The 22,138-nt window shown below is 47.9% G+C and overlaps 1 protein-coding gene across 7 annotated transcripts in view; it reads right to left on the bottom strand.

Annotated features, from left to right (window-relative positions):
• The window catches only part of VAV2 (vav guanine nucleotide exchange factor 2), a 268,700-nt gene that overhangs the window by 13,431 nt on the left and 233,131 nt on the right, over positions 1 to 22,138 (bottom strand). For 4 of the 7 annotated variants that reach the window (XM_053282181.1, XM_053282176.1, XM_053282178.1 and 1 more), the window contains 13 exons: positions 20,398 to 20,484; positions 18,807 to 18,892; positions 17,222 to 17,354; positions 16,255 to 16,269; positions 14,370 to 14,479; positions 12,545 to 12,646; positions 6,876 to 6,964; positions 5,628 to 5,644; positions 4,985 to 5,000; positions 2,924 to 3,051; positions 2,043 to 2,117; positions 1,730 to 1,782; positions 239 to 355 (listed from right to left, as the gene is read on the bottom strand). In XM_053282181.1, coding sequence (XP_053138156.1) covers positions 239 to 355; positions 1,730 to 1,782; positions 2,043 to 2,117; positions 2,924 to 3,051; positions 4,985 to 5,000; positions 5,628 to 5,644; positions 6,876 to 6,964; positions 12,545 to 12,646; positions 14,370 to 14,479; positions 16,255 to 16,269; positions 17,222 to 17,354; positions 18,807 to 18,892; positions 20,398 to 20,484 — 1,028 coding nt within the window. The remainder of the gene's footprint in view (positions 1 to 238; positions 356 to 1,729; positions 1,783 to 2,042; positions 2,118 to 2,923; positions 3,052 to 4,984; positions 5,001 to 5,627; positions 5,645 to 6,875; positions 6,965 to 12,544; positions 12,647 to 14,369; positions 14,480 to 16,254; positions 16,270 to 17,221; positions 17,355 to 18,806; positions 18,893 to 20,397; positions 20,485 to 22,138) is intronic. The other 3 variants (XM_053282177.1, XM_053282179.1, XM_053282182.1) reach the window with 1 other exon arrangement.

Below are 22,138 nucleotides of genomic sequence, written 5' to 3'. Positions count from 1 at the left end.
CAAGGGCTACTAGTCAGAGGGCTACAGGCCACCTCCAGCCTCAAAGGCAGGATGCCTCTGAGTACCAGTTGCAGGGCAGTAACAGCAGGAGGGAGGGCAGGCCCCTTTCAACTCTTGCCTGTGGGTTTCTCAGAGGCATCGGGTGGGCCACTGTGTGAAACAGGATGCTGGCCTAGATGGGCCTCCTTGGGCCTGATCCAGCAGGGCTGTTCTTATGTTCTTATGACCCCTTACTTACTTAATACTGATTGCAAATCGTTCGGCCTCCGCCGGCCTCTCCCGTATCAGGTACGTCCCGCTGACGTGGAGCTTGAGGAGGTTGTCTGTCTGCTGCCTCTCCATGTTTCCTGCAAACCTAAGAAACATGCGGCTTGTTAGGGGACATTCACTCCCCGGCGAAGCGGGTGGTTGCGGGCCAGACACTTTTCTCTCGGCCTAGCCTACCTCGCAGGGTGGTTGTGAGGGTAAAAATCGCCACGGCCACTCAACAGGGCTGCCGGGCTAGAAGATCTCCCCGATCCCTTCCAGCTCGGCAATTCTATGATTTGGAACTGCTAGGAAGCTGATTCGGGCTAGACAGTAGGAGCGATTCCCTCACTGCAAGAGCAGTTCAGGGGTGGAGCAGTCCACCTTGTGCAGTGGTGGGCTCACCTTCTCTAGGGGTTTTCCACCACAGACTGGAAGTTCATGTCAGGGATGCTGTGGCCATTACTACAGAAACGGACTGCGGATGCAACACTACTACTACTTGAGAACAGTCCGGAAACCGTCGCTGGTACAAAATAGGGCTGCAAGATTATTAACCAGGGCTGGACGTTTTGAGCTTATTATGCCAGTGATTCACTGGTTGCATTGGCTCCCAGGCCATTTCTGGGCCGAATTCAAGGTGCTGGTTTTAAACTTTGAAGCCTGAAATGGCTTGGGTCCGGGTTACCCTTGCCCCATATGTCTCAACCCAGCCCGTAAGATCTTCTTCAGAGGCCCTCCTCCAAGTGCCCCTGCCAAATGAGGGGAGGCGGGTGGCCACTAGGGACAGGGCCTTTTCAGTGGTTGCACCCCACTTATGGAATAGCCTCCCCAGTGAGGTTTGCCTGGCTTCATCACTTTCTTCTTTTAGACTCCAGGTAAAAGACCTTTTTGTTCACTCAGGCCATGCAAAATTTAAAAGTTTTAAATTTAAATTTTAAAAAACTCTGATCCGATTTTTTAAAAAGTTTTTTAAATTGTTTTTGTATTTTCTCCCCCACCTCCCTTTTTTGGGTCTGTTTTGATGTAATGTGTGCTTAAGCCGCCCAGAGGACAATTTATTATCGGGCGGCTAACAAATAAAGTTGTTTGTATTATTATTATTATTATTATTATTGATGATGATGATACCTGCACTGAGCAAGAGGTTGGACTAGAAGACCGCCAGAGGTCTTCTATATATTTCAACTCTGATATATATTTATTTAGACATGCATTTATTTATGCTTCTGCGGCTGCTACAGTGTGCAGGCCTAACCAAGGATTTGGAGCTCCTGCCTCCGAGCTCAAATTCATTGACATCTGTAAACAGCCAAATACAATCAATGTTTATATCTCCATATTGAGGAGGAATGGGTGGGCAGACCCCAAATTTATCTTGTGCTATAGCAGGCGTTGTGACGTTCGTTCAATTAAAGCAGCAGACACCATCCGTCTTAGTGCCTCCTCGTACAGCAGATCCGACGTTAAGAGGACGACTCACCAAGGATACGCCGAGTAGTCCATCTCCCGTGACGGAGGCCGGCTGTTGGGAGGCTGCAGGGAGCAGAATGGAGCGTTACTGTGGCGCGGGCATCCTAATTAGGACATAGATCGTCCCTGATGGGCTTCCCACGCGGAGAGCGGGTTTTTTTTAATCCACCAAGTAGTTTATAAGTTATTGGCTGCAAAGCTAGCAGGGACAGGAAAGGAGGAGAGGAGGAAAGTCGTCCTCTGAACATATGCGCCAGCTGGGAAGAAAGAATTGGATTCCGGCGCTCCCAAGAGAGACACGCGCTAGGCTCGAAGCCGCTTACCCTTGCATCCACTGGGCAGGGTTTGACTGACGTGCTCGGAAAATAGCCAGACTTCTTTGTCAATATGAGCCTCCCCTGGAAATAAAGGCGAGAACATGCTCAGGACAGAAGCGATGGTGGAGGGGATATTTTCACCACCACCATCATGCTTGGACCATGAGGCGGGATGGAGACTCCACTTCAGGAAGGCCATGGAGTGGGGGTGCCATCGCCTTCCCCATGATTGCAAGGAGGGGTGTGTTCCACACCCCTACAGCCACCCTCTGGCTCCCAAGATGGCGCCATGACAGAGCACTTGACCTCATCTTGGAAACTTTCCCACTTCATGAAAACGCAGGAGCTTAAAGCAACTGGGGCAAGGGGGAGTTGCCCACCTGCCCCACCTTGCCACCTCTACTTGAAGCAAATTTAGGCAAGAGGAACTCCCCATTGCAAGAGCTCCCTGACAGCAGGACAGCCCGCCCCACACAGCGACTGGCTCTTCTTCGCTGGAGGTTTAAAGCAGAGGCTGGACAGGCAGGGGCGCTGTAACAGTTCCCTGCACTGAGGTGAACTAGGAAACATCCCAACTCCCTTCCAATTTTAAAACTGAAATTCTAAAATTCTAAAATCCTCTCTCCCAGTTCTAAAATTCGATGAGCCTATGATGCCAACTTATCTCTGAGGCGAGGAAACTGCCTGAACTGTTTCCTCTTCCCTTGGTCTTGCTCAGGACCTTCCAATCGTTGCTTGCTGCTTTCAATCTCAGCCGCTTCTGGCCCCTGGGGGCAGCCAGCCAGACGCCCACCCCTGCTGAGGCCTGGCAATGATTCTGATTGGCCGGAGAGGATGGCGGAGTCCGTATTTCCCCGCCTTCGGTACAGCCCGTTGTGGGCACTCACCTCCCACCACTGTGACTCCGGGTCCCCTCTCAGCAGCTCAATCACTTCTCCGGTCTGAAAGGTTAGCACCGGTTTTCCTGGAGGAGCCGGGTTGCCGTGGTAATTCTGAACCGCCACCATTTTGGGCCCTAGAATGAAGCCGGAAAAGAGCCGCGGCGTCATCTCTTCTGAGTCCCCCTCCCTTTTAAACTTTTATTTTCTTAAATAAAATGATCCAAATTAACAAAGAGACAAGACGGATTATTAAACTGAAATACTAAGTGGAAAGGTTTAGCAATATAGCTTAAAAGGACTTTCTTCAGCCAAGAGGGAAGATCCCTCACAGAACAGCTACTGGTAAGAGAGACGTTTTGTGCTCTGAAGGATAAAGACCAGTGAGAGTTATATATCTAATTGAGATTCCGAGAAGAATTCAAATTCTTCTGAGTTTTTACAGACAAGAAAAGCCTTCAAGACTGGGAAATCTTTATGTCCTACAAGACTTATTTTAAACAAGCACCCTTTGCAATGAGTAACCAAGACAATTAGCAATAGCAATAGCACTTACATTTATATACCGCTCTATAGCCGGAGCTCTCTAAGCGGTTTACAATGATTTAGCATATTGCCCCCAACATTCTGGGTACTCATTTTACCGACCTCGGAAGGATGGAAGGCTGAGTCAACCTTGAGCCCCTGGTCAGGATCGAACTTGCAACCTTCTGGTTACAGGGCGGCAGTTTTACCACTGCGCCACCAGGGGAGGTGGCAGCGTTTCTTAAAGCCAATACAAGAGGCCCTCACGGGATGTGGTTTCCTGTATGGCAGACGGGTCTTAAAGACCTGGTTCCTTTATCCGTGGCACCAAAAATGGGCTATTTTCACCTACCCACAGTTCCTGAGTGGCCAGAAATGACTTTCAGGGGCTATTCTCACGACCAGCCAAAATCGGGCTAGGAGAGCCTAGCCCGATTTTGGCTGGCTGTGTAAACCACCGGGCTTGCAGGTGAGCCCAGTGGCTTACAAGTGGCTAGCCCGCTTTTTTAGCCCTCCACTTAGACTGGGTTTGCGGAGCGAGCGCGCAGCAAACCCGGGTCATCCGATCTTGAGTAGCCATGGCGCGGCTCCATGCCACAGCTACTCAGGAGTAGACCCCTGGAGGGAAGGCAAAAAGCTGCCTCCCGGCTCCGGGGGTCCCCCCAGTATGCTTGCGCAGGGCATACTGGGGCTTCCAGGGCCACGAGGCCCCTGAGCTCCCCAGCCCCTGCCAGCTCCATCACGTAGCCGGCAATTGTGTGGGCAGCCGATCCGGCCGCCAAGGGCTCCCTCCCCACACACTCTGATCATGAGACCCGGCTCTCAGTGTCATTTCCAGGTGCCATTTTGGAGTGCGGAGCCATTTTGTGGCTCTTTTTGCCACAAACTGGTGGCAACTGCAGACGGACCTCCCCAGATGATCTCAATGGGTGATGGGGCTTATAGGGGAGAAGATGTTCTCTTAAATATACCATAACAAACAATGGTAACCATTTCCCCAGGTATCCCCAGGGTTACCTGAGAGAGCGCCTTGCCCCATATGTTCCAAATCAGAACTTAAGATCTTCTTAAGAAGCCCTGCACCAAATACCCTTGCCAAACAAGGTGAGGAACTTTTCGGTGGTTGCACCCGGTTCACAGATTAATGTAGCCTCCCCAATAAAGTTCGCCTGACTTCATCCCTTTGTTCTTTTAGACGCCAGGCAAAGACCTTTTTGTTCACTCAGGCCTTTTACATTTTGATATTTGATTTTTAAAACTGATTTTTAAAAAGGGTTTTCAGTTGTTCTGTACTGTATATAGTATTTAGTATTTTTCTTCTTCTTGGGTTGTGATTTCATGTGTTATGCGCTTTTATTTGATGTTATAATGATATGTTGTGAGCTGCCCAGACAACAGTTTGTTATGGGGCAGCTAACAAATAAAGTTGTATGTTTATTTATTACTATTATTATTATTATTATCATTCATTCATCATTCATTCATTCATTCTGAAACAGAATAACGGCAATAACTATGAAAAGACGATTCAAGCAGCAGCCTCACCTATGTTCAAAGAATCCTGCAAGAGAAAGAGAGAAAGAGAGTGTTAAAGTTCTGTTCAGCACTCTCTCTGCCACCACATGTGCTTGCCATGACAACATCAGTTCAGATTTGCCCCGTGTTCTGATGACAAGTAAAATGCACGGAAGAGCCACGGGAACGGAGTGACTCAGGGCGCGGGGTGTGCGCAGAGCCGTGCAGGCTGTCTGTCTCCAGCACGCCTCAAGTCCCACGGGCTTCACTGGGGCCGTAACTCAGGGGCAGAGCATCTGCTTTACACACAGAAGGTCCCAAATTCAATCCCCGGGAGCATCTCCAGGGAGGCCGTGAAAAACCTGTCTGCAGGAAGCTGATGCCGGTCAAGAGCCCGACTCAGCAAAGGTAGCTTCCTATGTCCATGTGAACAAAGAAAGGGATTCCCTTCAGCACTTGTTGAGGTTCACCTCCTTGGGGTTTGGGGCCCATCAGAAAGGACGTCAGGGACAAAAGGCTGAAGACCGCTTTGCTCTTTTCTCCACCCACACCCCCATTACATCCCCCCACCACCCGACACAAAAAATGAACTGAAACAAGAGGGTCGTAGCTACTACCAGCCACTCATTTAATGCTTCCTGAAGAGGAAGCAATAAAAGTCTGTGCAGCTTACCTGGTCTGCAGGAGAACCTAAAAATCAAACATACACACAAATATGTAAATATATGTAACCAATACACATATTTAAAACCATCTCACTCTTCTCTTTGCTGGGCATGCTGAGACTCTTCCAGTAACTTTTGGAACTCAGAACCTCGTGAGGGAGCCCAAACGGCAGAGGTGGGCTGGTGTCTACCTGTATTTGCTTATTCCCCTTGTTGATTCTGGCCCCTCCAGTCCTTCTCCTTCCCTGTTGCTTATTACCTTTTCCTTTTCCTTCTCTTTTCTCTCATTTTTGTCTCCTCCCAACCACCATCCAAGCCACCTAATGGCGCAGCGGGGAAATGACTTGACAAACAAGCAGAAGGTTGCCAGTTTGAATCCCTGCTGCTCTGTTTCCCAGACTATGGGAAACACTTATATCAGGCAGCAGCAATATAGGAAGATGCTGAAAGGCATCATCTCACACTGTGAGGGAGGAGGCAATGTCCAACCCCTCCTGTATTCTACCAACGTCAACCACAGGGCTCTGTGGTCGCCAGGAGTCGACACCGACCTGATGGCACAACTTTACTTTATCACTGTAAGCTCCTCAGAGCAGGGACCTGCCCTTCTTTGTTTGTTTAGTATTTCCGCCTATCACCCCAAACTCACGCCTCTGAGTGATTTACAGCAAACACAACATAAATCAAACCAGGAATGAAAACATCCAAAACAGTTGTTAAAAGCCACAGTTTTAGTTTCATGATAGAGCAATTTGTTAACTCATTCTCAACTTTGGGTCCCAGATGTTGCCGACTCCAACTCCCATCACCCCAGGCCACAATGCTGAAGGCTGGGGGATGATGGGAGTTGGAGTCGGCAACATCTGGGAATCCCTTTTGCAGGGAAACTCTGGTCCTGACCTCTTTCAGCTGTGAGAGGACTGTGTCCCTCCCAGATGCCTGCCTCAGTGGAGACTTTGGCGCAGCCTTGAAATGGATCAGTGCCCAGGAGAAAATGGCGGACATCCAGACTAATTTACTCCAAAGGACTACTTAATTCCAATAGGACTACTCAGGAGTAGTTTAGTCAGGAGGTCAGCCACTGTCCACTGGGGCTCATCCAGCTCCGATCCAGAGGAGTCCCTGTCCAAAGAGGAACCCACCACCCAAGCCTGGGCCCCAGAGAACAGCCCTCCAGACCCCATGAAAAGCACACGCTTGCTACCACGTGCCAGTTGACGTGGGCCTATGGCAGCTTCTGCACGGAGATAACTTACTGATTTTGCAAGGCGGGATGACCTCCAGGCACTCCTTGTGTGCCCCCACTTTGCACTTAGTGCACTGGTAGCCCTGGTAGAACGTCCCCCTGCGGAGAAAGAAATGGGAGAGATGACCACCCCTACGCACCCTTCTGTGCGGTTAAAAAAGCCTCAGCAACATTGGGTGGCACTGCTTCTTGCCAGCTGGATGCCTGCCTTTGAGCTAAGGCCTTGCACAGGTGTGCCGCGTCTTAGCCTGGCAAATCATACGGCGTCTAGCTAGTGGGGATGGTAGGCTCAGTGGTAGAGCATCTGCTGTGCATGCCGAAGGTTCCAGGGTTCACTCCCTGGCAACATCTCCAGAGTAGGCTGAGAGAGACTTCAAATCTCAGAGAGCTGCTGCCAATCAGAGGAGAGAATGCTGAGCTGGATGGACCAAGGGTCAGTCTTGCTAGGAGGCAGCTTCTTGTGTTCATCAGGAACATCCATGGCTCAGTGGTAGCACACCTGCTTTGCATCTCCAGGAAGGCCTGGAGGAAACCTGTCTGAAACCCTGGGGAACTGCTGCCAGTCACAATACTAAGCTAGATGGACCACAAATCTGCCTCTGTAGAAGGTTGCACATGTGCACCAATTGTGGAGATGAATAATTAGAGATGTCTGAATCCATCCGTGGCTGAATCGATTTGACTTAAATCTGGGCGATTCGAGTGATTTGACCTCAAACCGAATCACCCTTGGAGATACTGACCAGATTTGAGGTCGAGTCGAATCGCCCTAGATTCGAGCTCGATTCGATTTGGGGATTCGACTCGCCATTGAAAAAAATGTCTTCAAAGGTATTCCCTATGAAAAAGTTATTTCACAATCGAGAACCCACAACATAAAAATTCACCCCTTTGCCTGATTCCTTTGGGGGTTGGGTGGCACCCATGGGACCCTGCCACCCAACCCACTTTGGTGCCTCCTAGGAAGGCCTAGAAAAAACCCATCTGAAATCCTGGGTTGCTGCTGCCACTCACAATACTAAGCTAGATGGACCACAGTGCTGCCTCTGCAGAAGGCTCTACACATGCATAGATTATGGGGATAAATAACAGCTTTCCTGGCAGAAGGCTTCCTTGGCATACAGCACAGCCCAGATTCCATTCTGCGCCTCTCAGTAGGACTGGGAAAGATGAGTTCCCGACCTGGTTCGAGTTGCTACCAGTCAGTGCCAGTGATTGTTATAGCCTCTTTCAACACTGCACAGCAATTTTTGGTTTATCACGGGCACAAGGGTCGAAATTATGCTTTGCCATTATGAATCTCCTTTAAAAACCTGTTCACCATCTCTTGCTGCAGGGAATTGTTTTAGGAAGCCTGGCAAGAGAAGCATTTCCCAGAAGGGGTTTCCAGCCTGATTGGACTGCCATCATCCCCAGACACTTGGCCATTGTGGCTGGGGATCATGGGAGTTGTAGTCTGACAATATCTGGAGACCTAACGTTGTGAACCACTGCCCTATGGAATCTGAGTCATCTCAACAAAAAGACATTACGCTCTAGCTTATTTTAGGAGATCAAACTGAAGCAGACAAATTTGTACAACGACAGATTCTGCTATTACTTTTGGAGATTAAAAATCCCTTGCTCTTTGTTTTCTTTGCTATAATTGTATAATATATTCTTGGTTATAACTATATTGTGTTTTCGTATTAAAATATTTTTTCATGAAGAAAAGAAAGGAAAACACATCATTCTAAAATCACATTTTTTTGAACAACGAATTGCACAAAGAGTTACACAAGTGGCATTGAAAAGGATGACCCAGAGGGTTAGGAATTCTGGAGCCGTGAAGAACACCTAGACTGAAACACGACTCCTTCTGCCTGCCAAGTTGCTAGCTAGATTAGGAACAGAGGAAGCTGCCATCTACTGAGTCAGACCATCTAGCTCAGTATTGTCTTCACAGACTGGCAGCGGCTTCTCCAAGGTTGCAGGCAGGAGTCTCTCTCTCTCAGCCCTATCTCGTTGGAGATGCTGCCAGGGACGGAACTTGGAACCTTCTGCTCTTCCCAGAGCAGCTCCATCCCCTGAGGGGAATATCTTACAGTGCTCACGCATGGAGTCTCTCATTCATATGCAACCAGAGCGGACCCTGCTTATCAAAGGGGACCAGTCATGCTTGCTACCACAAGACCATCTCTCCTCTCACACCAGGTCTCCTGTCATTGCAACAGTTTAAAAACCTTGGAAGACCAGGCAAAACAAGTAAGTTTTTAGGGCTCTCTTAAAGGCCAACAGCCTTACGCTCTGCACGGGTTGCATATGAAAGGGAGACTAGAAGCACGAGCACTGTAAGATATTCCCCTTCGGTTCCAAGTTCCCTCCCTGGCTTCTCCAAGATAGGGCTGAGAGAGACTCAGCCACTGCCAGTCTGTGTAGACAATCCTGAGCTAGGTGGACCAAAGGTCTGACTCCGTATACAGCAGCTTCTTATGTTCCTATAGCATTTAACACTGCTGTCTGAGGATTCTGGTGTTGGATACTGCACTGTATCCATCCAGTCATTTTGTAATCTCTTCATATGTGCTGCCCTGGGAGACTAGAACCGAAGGGAAGCATAGACGTTCCCTAAAATATCAATGTAATTTTCTTGGAAGGTTATAGCTCAGCCTGCTGTTAAGGTTTTTATAGTTACCCATTATCTTGCGGCGTTCAGGGACATCTCCCCCAAAGACATCCACTCACAAGCAGTCAAATATGTTATTTTGCATTCACAGAGAACAGCTTAATGATACATTTGCCTGCCTAATGAGAACAGCACAGGCTATTTAGCAAATTACCAACACACTAGAGCAGGGGTGGGGAACCTTGGCACTCCAGCTGTTTTTGAACTACAACTCCCACCATCCCCAGCCACAATAATTGTGGCTGGGGATGATGGGAGTTGTAGTTCAAAAACAGCTGGAGTGCCAAGGTTCCCCACCCCTGCACTAGAGCATAAGAGCAAAATCTACTGAGCAGTTGCACAAGTTGCATTGGAAAGGATGGCCCAGAGGGGTAGGAATTCTGGGGCCATGAGAAGCCCCTAGACTGAAACACGGCTCCTTCTGGAAATAAAGGACCTGCCAACTCTATGCATGCTACACATCCGAGCATAAGAACCGCCCTGCTGGATCAGTCACAAGTAAGCCCACCTAGTCCAGCATCCTGTTTCACATGGTGGCCCACCAGATGCCTCTGAGATGACCACAGGCAAGAGATATGTGCCTGCCCTCTCTCCTGCTGTTGCTCCCCTGCAACTGGGATTCGGAGGCATCTTGCCTCTGAGGCTGGAGGTGGTCGACCGCCTTCAGAATAGTAGACCTGTCCTCCTTGAATTTCCCCAAGCCCCTTTTAAAGCCATCCAAGCTGGTGGCCATCGCCACATCCCGTGGCAGAGAATTCCATAGATTAATTATGTGCAGTGTGAAAAAGTACTTCCTCTTGTCGGTGCTAAATTTCCCAACCTTCAGTTTCATGGGGTGAGCCCTGGTTCTAGTACTGTGAGAGAGGGAGAAAAGGTTTCTCTGTCCACTCTCTTTACTCTATGCATGATTTTGTACACCTCTATCATGGCTCCCTGTAGTTGCCTCTTTTCCAAACCAAAAACGAGCCCCAGATGCTACAGCTTTGCCTCATCAGGAAGGTGCTCCAGGCCCCTGTTCATCTTGGTTGCCTTCTCCTGCACCTTTCCCAGTTCTGCAATGTCCTCCTTAAGAGATGGCGACCGGAATTCTATACAATACTCCAAATGTGTACAAACAATCCTTAAAGACACTACTGTTGCCGAGACACCAGTAGCTGAAGAACTGGTGCAAAAGCTGCAAAGTGTCACTATCCACCTGAACTCCAACTGGGGGGTGGGGGAGACCATCTTGGAGGAGGAGCATGCCCCAGCCAAGACCCACAGCCCCAATGAACGCTCCCTTGGCAAAGCTAAGTAGCTAGGGTTTCTCACCTCTCCTGCAATTGCCCACTAGGAGGAGCCTTGGAGTGGTGCCCACTCCTTCCAACAAGGCTCCTGACGTGTCCCTGAGACCCCTTCGATCACCTCTTAGACCCCAGAAGCAGACGCAACCCTGTGTCAGGAACAAAATCGAGCACTGAGGTGAAGGGCTTTGCCGGACTGCTGTGGGGCTCCCTCCCAATGGGGCTACTCTGGAGGAGGGGTAGGCCAGCTCAGTCACCAGCTTTGAATCAAGGAGCCGATGGGAGTTGTAGTTCAGCAACACCTGGAGTCAGGGGCATATCTAGGGGTAGGGCAGGCAGGGCACGTGCCCCGGGCGCCACTTGAAGGGGGGCGCCATTTTTCTAAAATAAAAAAAAATTAAAATGGCTGCTGAAAACAAAATGGCCACTGCGCATGCTCAAATGGCCTCTGTGAGGCCCTAGGCCATGCCAGGCCTCACAGAGGCCATTTGAGCATGCACAATCGCCATTTTATTTTCAGTGGCCATTTAAAAATTTTTTTTTAAAAAAAAATGGCCACTGCACATGCTGAAATGGTCCCTGCGAGGCCCTAGAGGCCAGAGAGGGGAGGGGAAACCTTTGCAGACCCCCCCCACAGCCTTTAGGAAGCCCCCCGAAGGGGCTACAGGTAAAAAAATTTAATTAATTTTTTAATTTTTTAAATTTTTTTTAAAAAAAATTAATATAATATAAGTCACTGTACACATATTCAGTTTGGCACTATGTACAGAGAATCAGATGGGTGTCAGATGTTTGGACAGGGGGCGCAATTTCAGTGCTTGCCCTAGGCACTATTTCCCCTAGATATGCCTCTGCCTGGAGTGCCACAGGTTGGAAAATCCCATCTTAAAATATCATCCACCACGTTTTTCAAGTAACCTAACCAAAGTCATCTAGCTATAGGACTAGCAGCTTCCTTCCAACACAGGACCAACTCGCTCTTTGCTGGTCCAGCACTTGGGGTTTCACGTATCTGTGGTTGGGTAATTAGCACCCGACTTCAGTATATGTGGGGGGGAAACAGAGAAAAAGGGGTCCACGGGTTGGAGTGGCCGGAAATGACCTCAGAGGCCATTTCCAGTCGCCATTTTGACTGCCAGAGATATCGGGTGCCATTTCATGGCTCAAACTGGAGGCAACAAACGTGACTTCGGGGCGATTTTCGGTCCCATGGGCAAGAGTGCAGTAAAGCAGGATATGGTAGGGCATCTTGAGGGGCCATTTGGGGGTAACTGGAAGGTGATGGGGCAAAACCCACCATTTTGGGCCAATTTGGGGCTGATTTTTGGCATCCAGGAACCTAACCACCCGATTCCCATTGCCCTAATGCCCCATTATTTGTGGATTCGCTATCCATACCCCCTCTTCCCCGTGGAACGGAACCCCCGCTAATAATAGGGTTCTCCTGCAAATGCCAAATTTAAGGTTGCGCACCCTGTACACAAGGCCACAGATCTGAAAGCATCCAACTAATGAGAATGTTTTTCTCCCTGACAGCAGGGGAGACACAGGTCACCAAACACAGCCGATAAGCCCTGAAGGTTCTGGGGAAATGCTGGTGCAAATTCATGGAAACGCTTATGAGATTACATTACTCTTCTGAGTCATGGTTGCCTTCAGCTGGCTTGCAGGAAAAGAAGTTTGAAAATGGCTGATCTGGACGAATGGTCAGCCGGAAAAGCAGCCTTTCACCTTAAGAACATTTTGCAGGCTTTGCAGTTGGTCGTCTTCTCAAACGTGTACATCTGGAAACTGTGGTTGTTTGCAGTGGCTTTCTCCGGCTTAATGTTGGACCTGCTCACAAGAGGAAGGCAGAGAATGAGCCACAAGAAAAATGATAGCACTCTGTCCCCATGTCCACTTTCAACTGCTTATCATGCATTTTGCAACTCTAAAACTTCTACGTGGCTGCCCAGAGGATCAGCATCTATGATGATCTAATCTGATCCATTACAAACACATGGACTAATAAAAAACGTTGTGAAGATAAACCTAAACATACATTGTGAAGATAAACACAGCCATGTACACTGCTCTGGGCTTCTTGGAGGAAAAGCGAGATATAAATGTAGTAAACAAGTAACTACATTTATATCTCAATCTTCCTCCAAAGAGCCCAGAGCAATGTACATGGCTGTGTTGATCTTCATAACAACCCTGCGAGGTAGGATGTGCTGAAGAGAAGTGACTGGCCCAGCGTCACCCAGTGAGCTTTCGTGGATGAACAGGGATTTGAACTCAGATCTCCCTGGGCCTAGAATGCCACTCTAAGCTCTACAGCTCACTGGTCTTCAACTGGTAGGGCTGTTACACACAAGTAGGTTACAATCATACATATTGTAGATCCCTCCCCCTGCCCTCACAGTGGTGCTACAACCAGAGATGTGGGGTTGGAAATTTTCCGTTTCTAAGAATTTATTGCTTCATTAATAACAACGAACAGATGCACTATGTAATATGAGGCAAGCTTGGCCATTTCAAGTTGTAATTAATGTTTCCCGGGTGATTAACCTTAGGAAGCATGTGTGAGGGTACATACTGTATTCCCCCGAAAGCAAGACGACTCTGAATTTAAGATGATGCCTTGATTTCTAACATCAAAAGGCCTTGGAATAAACCCAGTCTTGGATTCAGCTAAATACAGTATGAGGTCATTCACACAATCGAAAACTGTGTTCTACCCAGGTTTGGGAGCTGTGTGTACTCCCAATTTCTGATTGTGTAGAAGCAAGGTTGGAGGGAAACCTGGGTAGCTTTTTCTCCCACCTTGCTTCCACACAATCACTTCTACCCAGGTTTCCCTCTAACCTTGCTTTCACACAATCAAAAATTGGGAGTACACAGAGTTCCCAAACCTGGGTAGAACACAGTTTTCGATTGTGTGAGTGACCTCTATTTGTTTTATTAATTTGTGAACAGGAAGGTAATATGGTGCCTTAAAAAGAGAAAAGGAAATACACAAGTCAAACAAGATGCCAAGTCAGATTACAATATATTTAGGGCATCCAGAAAATTGGCATAGAATTGGCATAGCAATTCTATGCAGATTTCATGCGAATAGGAAAAAATTGCATGCGAAAGTTTTTCTGAACTTTTTCTGGATTTGTTCTCTCTAGACATTCAAACATTTTCCAGAACATCCACATCTTTAGTTATGGCCATCTTTTTCGATGGAAAAATGAGGCGGGGGAGAGAAAAGACAGGTAAACAAGCAGAATCAAGGTGAAAATAATATATAGAGATTAAAAAATTTAAGGAGGTGCCCATGTTTCAGATGAAAAGGCTGGAAAGTTCCTGGATCTGGAATGGTTGCAGGGTTGTGCTTTAAAGCACAAATCATGCAATAGATAATCCCTGGGTTTGCTTTATGCTGGTTGTAGCTGGTTCCCTTTTATAGGTGGCTGGACCAGAAAAGAGGGAAGAAGAAAAAGACCGATCGGAGTTTGGGCTTTCTTTGGGGGACTGGCAACTTGATCTGAGTGTGTCCATCACCAGTAGCCAGGAACAAGATGCTCACATGGCCATTTCGAACTGCTCCATCCATTTCCTCTTCATGTCTTCCGTCTTGCAGAAGAACTGGAAGCCTTGCTTGCCCTGAAGGTGCGTCAGGTAGAAACCGTACGACCACTGCAGAGAGAAAGTGGAGGAAGTGGTCCAGGGTGAAACGGCGGAAGGGCCCCTCTGATAACTCAAACTAGATAGAACAATGGTCTGACTCAGTATATGGCAGTTTCCTATGTTCCAGGGTGCTGGAGGCCACCCTCTCTGGGAAGGATGGATGCCTTCTTTGGGGGTGAGGAGAGCGGCAGGGATGAGCACAGAAGGGGTTCTGGCACTGGGAACTGGGCAGAGATTGGTTAAAACATGGTCACATGTTGCCATATGGGAAGCAGAACTGGTTGCTCGTTTCAAACTCTACGTCCCTTAGTCCAAGAGTCCTCAAGCCTGGATCCCCAGATTGTTTGTTTGTTTGTTTGTTTATTTATTTATTTATTTACAGACCACCTAACACCTAAATCACAACTTACACCTAACTAACTAACTAACCAACTAACACCTAAATACACAACTTAAAACAATAAATAAAGCTCCACAAAAACAATCAAAACAATTTTGAAACCATAGCATTTTAAAAATAGTTTTAACAACAAAAGAAGAAGAAGAAGTTAAAATAGTTTTAGTAAAAGGCCACAGAAAACAGGTGTGCCTTCAGTGATTTATTGAAGCCAGCTAGAGATGGAGAAGCTCTTATATTGACAGTGAGCACGTTCCAAAGCCCTGGGGCTGAGACAGAAAAGGCCCGGCCTTGAGTCGCCACCAAACGAGCCTGTAGCAGCTGTAACCGAACCTCCCCAGGTGATCTCAGTAAGCAGCAGGATTCATGACAGAGAAGGCACTCTCTTAAATACCCTGGTTATTAGAGGTAATAACCAGCACTTTCTCTTTTGCACGGAAACATATGGACAACCAATATGTTTTCAAATTGGTGTTACATGGTCTCTTGGGGACACTCCGAGACCAATCTGGCTGCTGCATTTCTGCAATGATTCCAGTTTTCCGACTATATACAAAGGCAGCCCCACACAGAGCATATTGCAGAAGTCTAGCCACCTAATGGCGCAGCAGGGAAATGACTTGATTAGCAAGCCAGAGGTTGCCAGTTCAAATCCCTGCTGGTACTATATCGGGCAGCAGCAATATAGGAAGATGCTGACAGGCATCATCTCAGACTGCATGGGAGAAGGCAATGGTCAACCCCTCCTGTATTCTACCAAAGACAACCACAGGGCTCTTTGGTCACCATGCATCAACACCGACTCATTCCCTTCAACCACTGTGGCTGGGGTTGATGGCATTGCAGACCAGCAACAACTGGGGACCCACGCTTGAGAACCTCTGCCTCAGTCCCTAGTTGAAAATTTGTTTTTGCCATGAGTTCCTTAGATGGCCCGTCTTGCAGCCTTCCATCTACAACAGGGAGATACAGCCACTGGTTGGTCATAAAGGAAAGGAAAGTTGTGCCGTCGAGTTGGTGTCGACTCCTGGCGACCACAAAACTCTACCAAGAAAACTCTTGGTAGAATACAAGAGGGGTTTCCCATTGCCTCCTCCCATGCAGTAGGAGATGATGCCTTTCAGCATCTTCCTATATCGCTGCTTCCTGATATAGGAGTTTCCCATAGTCTGGGAAACAGACCAGTGGGGATTCGAACCCACAGCCTCCTGCTCTCTAGGCAGGTTGCTTCCCTGCTGTGTCATCAGGTGGCTGCTGGTTGATCATACAAATGACTAAAAAAAACAAGAGCCGGGAACACTCCACAGAGCCCCAGACAAACCACGTCTGATCGTTAACAGACTGCAGCAATACAAGACTAAGATCCGAGGATGTGGACAACGCTTACCATTTTTCCGTGCAGCTGGGCAGCGTGGGAAAGGAAAGGGGAGACACCGTTTGTTAAATGGAGGTTACCAGTGTGGAGAAGTCCAGGGTTCTAAAGCTGGCTGGCCGGTGTGGGGAATCCCAAACAACTCTGTTGTGCCCCAAGCCAGCTGCATTCTTTAATGTTAGTGCTATTACTCTCGCTGAACGTCTCTTTGCGGTAAAGCGACATGCTTCTTACAAATGGAAGATCCCCCCTTGTTTTGGTGTGTTTATTAAGCTGGCCTTGCGGTAGCAAGCATGAACAGCCCCCTTTGCTAAGCAGGGTTCACCTTGGTTGCATTTGGATGGGTGACTACATGTAAGCGCAGTCTGCTGTAAGATATTCCCCTTTGGGGGTGAGGCTGTAACTCAGTAGTAGAGTTACATGCAGAAGGTCCCAGGTTCAATCCCTGGCAGCATCTCCAGGCAGGACTGGGAGAGGTTCCTGTCTGTAACTTTGGAGAGTAGAGATGTGCACAAAACAGGTTTTTAACTTTGTTTCAAATTCGAATCCAATTCTGAAAATTCGAATCACTTCGACCCTATTTTGGCACCTTTTTTAACCAACCAGGGGGCCTGGATGGTTTTTTAAAAGTGCAAAACGGCTCTCGAATCAAATTCAAATCAAATTTCCAAAATACATTTTGAATTTGAATTACTTGAATCACCCAGATCCGAGTCAAATCAATTCGAATCGATATGCACATCCCTACTGGAGAGCCACTGCCAGTCAATGGAGACGAGCCTGAGCTAGAGGGGCCCAGGGTCTGACCCAATATCCAGCAGCTTCCTAGTTGCTATTTGGGGGGTGGGTTGCATTTCCAAGCAGTTTCCACCAGGACTTTTAGATCGGAATGTCTGGTATTGCTCAAGGGATGACCTCTCCCTCTGCCCACAAGAGAATGGTCTCTCCACACATTAGCCCCAAATGGCTGCCAGTTGCTTACCTTCTTTATGTCCTTGTTGTTCATGGGGTCGTCGGTCATCTTATAGCAGAGCAGTTCAATAATGTCCTTCTGCTCGTAGTTGTAGCCTTTTCGTTTGCAGACAATCACCACTTTATCAAATAAAAATAAATACCTGCCAAACACACAAGAAAAGCCAAAACCCAGCCTCAAATAGCACGTCTGCAGTACACTTACAGGGGTTCAAAAAGCACAAAAATGATATAAATTTGTACTGCGGTTATGCCCTAAAGGTAAAGTGTGCCGTCAGGTCGATTTCGACTCCTGGTGCCCACAGAGCCCTGTGGTTGTCTTGGGTAGAATACAGGAGGGGTTGACCATTGCCTCCTCCCGCGCAGTGTGAGATGATGCCTTTCAGCATCTTCCTGTATCGCTGCTGCCCGATATAGGTACCAGCAGGGATTCGAACCAGCAACCTTCTGCTTGTTAGTCAAGCATTTCCCCACTGTGCCCATTAAGATGCCCTACTTTCACAAATATGCAGAATTTGTAGGGTTTAGGGAGTTCGTAATGCCCCAAACAGAAATGTCTTCAGAATACTGTTCTTAGCAGTGTGTCGGTTAGGGTTCTAATGTCGATGCTTTTATGCCAATTTAGATGCTCAGGAAATGCTTTCTCAAAGTGCCACTGTTCTATTAATCCCAAAGAGTTTGGGTTTTTATTAATTTGGGATTTTATTAATCCTAAAGTGTTTCCAATTAAAAAAAAGGTCCCACATCAGGACATTCTACTGGAATCTTGCTAACTTCTTCTAAAGTAATTCAAAGTATTTTTGCTGCAGAAACCAACCACAGGGGCTAATCGGTTGTGGCTGGTGATGATGGGCATTTCATTTCATCTTTACATTTATATCCCATTCTTCCTCCAAGGAGCCCAGAGCCCCGCACATGGTCACATTTATCCTCACAACAACCCTGTGAGGTAGGTTAGGCTGAGAGCAAAGTGGCTGGCTGAAGTTTTGTTCAGTGAGTTTCACGGCGGGATGGGGATTTGAACTCGGGTCTCCCCAGTCCTAGACCAACACTTCATGCTGCCTCTCAAATCCAACAACAGCCAGAAACCTTCAGGCTGGCCAAAGAGCCAGTGTGGTGTAGTGGTTAGAGTGCTGGACTAGGACCGGGGAGACCCGAGTTCAAATCCCCATTCAGCCAGGAGACTTGCTGGGTGACTCTGAGCCAGTCACTTCTCTCTCAGCCTAACCTACTTCACAGGGTTGTTGTGAAAGAGAAACTTAAGTATGTAGTACACCGCTCTGGGCTCCTTGGAGGAAGAGCGGGATATAAATGTTTTTAAAAAATTAAAATAAATAAAATAAAATAATCTCTGCTCTAGGGGAATGCTGAGCGGGGAGAAGCAATGGCTACAACTTGAGGAAAGTTGCAGGGACCACCATCAGGGGAAATACGGTTGGCTTCTGTTCATCCCTCCTGCCGCCACCCCAAATTAAAATTTAAACAGTAGTGGTGGGAGGAAGGGTGAGGGAGGGGTACCTAGTTCTAGGTTAATGGTGTCAAAACCCCCAACAATCGGGGGTCCCCTCCCCTCCCAAAGGGAACTGCCCACTCACCGATCCTGCTTCGTGTTGTTCACTATTGACCGGACCTTTAGCTCGCCGTCGATCTTCGGCCTCCCGTATTCTTCCAACTTCACCGGCTGTGGGGCAAGGTAGGTAAGTTTTAAGACAGACCATTTTACAAACAGCTTTCTCAGAAATGCTGCCAGAAAACAGGGTACGGAAGAGAGGAAAACAGGCTACCAAAGAAAAAAGGCTACCGAAAAGAGGAAAGCAAAACGAGCTGGTATTTGAACAGGGAGCAGACAAAACTTCTTCGAGCTGGAATCTATCTGGTCCAGTGAAGCTTTATTAAAACAAGAATGCTTGAGGGCATAGGGACCTAGGAAGCGGCCATTGGTCCCTCAATCTCAGTCAGAGTTAACGAGTCAGACCCTTGGTCCATCTGACTCAGTATTGTCTTCACAGACTGGCAGCAGCTTCCCCGAGGTTGCAGGCAGGAGTCTCTCTCAGCCCGATCTTGGAGATGCTGCCAGGGAGGGAGCTTGGAACCTTCTGATGCTCTTCCCAGAGCAGCTCCATCCCTTAAGGGGAAGATCTTCCAGTGCTCAGATGTCGTCTCCCATTCAAATGCAAACCAGGGTGGACCCTGCTTAGCAAAGGGGACAACTCATGCTTGCTACCACAGCCACTTAATGGCACAGCAGAGAAATGACATGACTAGCAAGCCAGAGTCTGCCGTTCGAATCCCCGCTGGTATGTTTCCCACACCAAGGGAAACATATCAGGCTGCAGCGATATAGGAAGATGCTGAAAGGCATCATTATCTCATACTGTGTGGGAGGAGGCCATGGCCAACCCCTCCTGTATTCTACCAAAGACAGCCACAGGGCTGTGTTGTACCAGGAGTCGACACCGGCTCGGTGGCACACTTTACTTATCACAAGACCAGCAAACGTCCCAAATCCGGCATGTGGTTGCATCTATAGCCACATGCAGGATTCGGCTTCCAGCAGAATTCTGGTGCTAGAAAGCGCCCAGATTCTCACACAAAACAGGCCTGAGATTCAGTGGGATGCTCGTTGCCAGCAGGGTGTTACTGTGACACCCTGCGGCATAGTGCGGGGTGTCCCTCCTTCTCCTTGCCCAGCCCCAGAGGAAGAGGCTGACGGATGGCTGGATGGTGTTGTGATGCCAGTGTCACGGACAGCCCAGCGGAGGTGCTGGAGCCTGCAGAGGATGGCCAGAAAGCAGAGACGCTGGGGGTGTGTGTGTGTGGGACAAACGGAAATGATGGGGAAGGAAGTCTGTGAGGAGGTGGGTACTTCTGGGGTCCCAGGGTGGTGCCGGACATGCACGGGATTGTTTGAAAGGAGTCAGGACAGCGAGGAGGTGGATTGGTCTGAAGTAGCTGGTAGTTCTCCTCTCAGAGGCAGAAATCCAGGAGGAGGAGGAAGCAAACCCCCTCCCCTGCATAGTTTTGAAAGAGGCCCCCCCCCAGGAACCTCTTGTAGACCCAGCAGGTGGAGCCGACGCTTCCCAAGGGCACCTCCAAAGACACCCCTCCTTGCACCCTGCCCCCACAGATCCAGTGGTGGCTAGAAACTCTCACAAGCAGATGGAAGAGGTGGTTTCCCCAACCTACCAAGTTTTCTATCGAGCTCTGAAATTCACTTATCTTCTTCAACGTTTCTTTGTCCCGCTTGACTTCATTGATGTACATGGCCAAGTCCTGAAAATAAAGTAAAAACCAGCAATTAAACCTTCAAAATCTGGCAGGATCCCATGCGTGCTGGAGTCAAAAGGAGAGAAGGACACAGATAATGGCCCAGTTCCAGTCTGTGGTTGGCAAGCGATATCCAGAAACTCTAGCCTGGGCTTGGGTAGCAGTTCTAATTTGCCACTTCCACAGCACCCTTCCTAGAGAGCTGGTCTACCAGACAAAGGAATCTGGTTGTGCCCGGATTTTCTGGCTGCAAAGACATTAATATGAGAGCGCCTTCTTTGGTACGATCCCCACCGCACATTAAGGTCATCTGAAGAGGTCCGTCTTCAGTTTATTTATTTATTTATCATTATTTATTTATTTGATTTGCATACTGCCCTCCCAAAATGGCTCAGGGCGGTTTACAATTAAAACACACCACTAAAACAGTAAAGAGCTAAAACAAATTTAAAAAACAATATGACAATTAACAATTTAAAAACATTTTAAAACAACAATTAAACAATTACAGTGATTAAAAACCCCGAAATCGGGTTTTGAATTTTAAAATAAACCAGAAATTAACCCCCCCCCCAATTTAGGAAGCTGAGAAAGCTTGGGTGAAAAGATGGGTTTTCAGGTATTTTTTGAAAATTGACAGAGATGGGGAGGATCATATCTCAGCAAGGAGCGCATTCCACAATCTCGGGGCAGCGACCGAGAAGGCCCGTCTCTTCGTAGCCACCAAACGGGTTGGCGGTAACTGGAGACGGACCTCCTCAGATGACCTCAATGGGTGGTGGGGCTCATAACGAAGAAGACGCTCTCTTAGGTACCCAGGGCCTAAGCCGTTTAGGGCTTTGTAAGTTATAACTAGCACTTTGTATTTTGTCTGGAAACCTATTGGCAGCCAATGTAACTCCATCAGTAAAGGAGTAACATGGTCTCTCCGAGATGACCCAGAGACCAACCTGGCTGCTGCGTTCTGAACCAACTGAAGTTTCCAGACTATGTACAAAGGCAGCCCCACGTAGAGCGCATTACAGAAGTCCAGTCTGGAGGTGACCAGCAGATGTACCACAGTTTTGAGGTCATTGATCTCGAGAAACAGGCGCAGCTGGTGTATCAGCCGGAGCTGATAGAAAGCACCCCTGGTTGCCACCAACACATCTGGTGGTGACTCAGAGGTGGGCCTTCTCTGTAGCTGCTCCTGGGCTGTGGAATGTGTTCCCGGCAGATATCCGTATTCTGAGTTCATTATTGGCCTTCTGGACCATCTGGAGAGCCCTCAAAACCGGTTTGGCCTGGCCTTCCAGGGTTTTTAAAAACTCTTTTTAAACTGTAAAGGTTTGGCCTGGTTTTCCAGGGTCTTAAAAACTGTTTTAATTGTTTTAATAATGGTTTTATGTTGTTTTTACAGTTTTCGATCTTAACAGTTAATTGATTTTCGTGTTTTTCACGTAAACCGCCCTGAGCCATTTTTGGAAGGGTGGTATAGAAATCAAATCAATAAATACAAAAATGGATATTAAGCGTCCATTTCCATGGGGGCACACAAACTGATGCCTACATCTGGAACCCCATGGGATAAACATGCTTCGAAGGGAGAGGAACTCATTGGTTTATTTTACTCGTTTATTATTATGTTTGCACAGTGCCCCAAACTTATATCTCTGGGCGG

Source organism: Hemicordylus capensis, chromosome 17 (assembly GCF_027244095.1).
Source record: "Hemicordylus capensis ecotype Gifberg chromosome 17, rHemCap1.1.pri, whole genome shotgun sequence".
Taxonomy (NCBI): domain Eukaryota; kingdom Metazoa; phylum Chordata; class Lepidosauria; order Squamata; family Cordylidae; genus Hemicordylus; species Hemicordylus capensis.
Note: the sequence above shows the minus strand (reverse complement) of the source record. Positions and strands in the feature narration are given on the sequence as shown.